Here is a 1,060-nt window from a genome sequence, read left to right on the forward strand (position 1 = left end):
GCAAGGCTTGTTTGGAGCCTGAACAGCTTTAGCCTAGGGGCTAAAGAATACAGCTGTTTGGGTCATCAGAGGCCCTGAGGCCATCCCCTGAGCAGGTGCCCAAGGGAGTCAACACATTGGCCCTGTCAGTTGGCTATAATTTCATTTTTGTTCATTCTGATTCCAGTGGCTAAAGAAATTAATATCTTGAAACTGCCGGGATAAGAAATACCAATGTTTGTTAGCTAGCTTTAACAGTATGTGGAATCTCAAGTACTCAGAAAGCATATGGAGAGGAAGTGAGAGGGCAGCCATCTCTAAGCCAAAGAGAGAGGCCCAGAACAGATCCTTCCCCTGTGGTCCTCAGGAAAAACCAAACTTTCCAACACCTCGATCTTGAACTTCTAGCCTTCAACTGTGCCTGAAGAACAAGGACAAAGCTAAGAGAAAGTGAAAATCTGACCACTGAGAAGAGACTACTGAAAACTCATTTCTTCTAGCTGCCTTCACAAAAGACAAGCAACTTCAGAAGTGACATCAACCTGGCTGAGTAAGTTTTCCCTCATTTGTGCCACCCACCCCAAACAATTTGGCATCCATCTACAGACACAGCTGACTTCGTGAGAGCTTTGGGATCCAACACCACACGCCAGGCTACCTGGCAGGAATCTCTCCTGCCCATGCATTGGCTAATAGGCATGCAGACCTAGGTCCTGGCTTGGACCCTGCAGTGGCTGTGAACCGGCTGCCGTGTGGAAACCCCCGAACAGTACTGTCTTAGACAGTCACCCACAGACAAGAGCGCCTCTGTGCAAGTCTGTTTCCAGTGGAGCATTTTCAGCACACTTCTGGAGCAGTAGGTGAGCTTAGGTTTAAGAGGAAGAGTTTGATTTTACCCTCGTTACCCTTCCCCCAAGGTGGCACAGCTCAGGGCCAAGAGAGACCTCCTCAGCTGGTGGTTTCTCCTGGATGGGAAAATGTGCGTGAGTTTGTTCCCAGCTTCTCCAGCTGCGTGGGAAGCTGCCAAAAGGATCCATTTCTCTCCTGCCTCCTCCAGATGACAGACTCATGAGCTGCATAG

The 1,060-nt window shown here is 49.2% G+C and overlaps 1 protein-coding gene across 1 annotated transcript in view; it reads left to right on the forward strand.

Moving 5' to 3' along the window:
• The window catches only part of MATCAP2 (microtubule associated tyrosine carboxypeptidase 2), a 75,043-nt gene extending 74,430 nt beyond the window's left edge, over positions 1 to 613 (forward strand). Inside the window, exon 8 of the mRNA XM_055590405.1 lies at positions 388 to 613. Coding sequence (XP_055446380.1) covers positions 388 to 404 — 17 coding nt within the window. The 3' untranslated portion in view covers positions 405 to 613. The remainder of the gene's footprint in view (positions 1 to 387) is intronic.
• Positions 614 to 1,060: the final 447 nt, after the last annotated feature.

This window comes from Bubalus kerabau, chromosome 8, assembly GCF_029407905.1.
Source record: "Bubalus kerabau isolate K-KA32 ecotype Philippines breed swamp buffalo chromosome 8, PCC_UOA_SB_1v2, whole genome shotgun sequence".
Taxonomy (NCBI): Eukaryota; Metazoa; Chordata; class Mammalia; order Artiodactyla; family Bovidae; genus Bubalus; species Bubalus kerabau.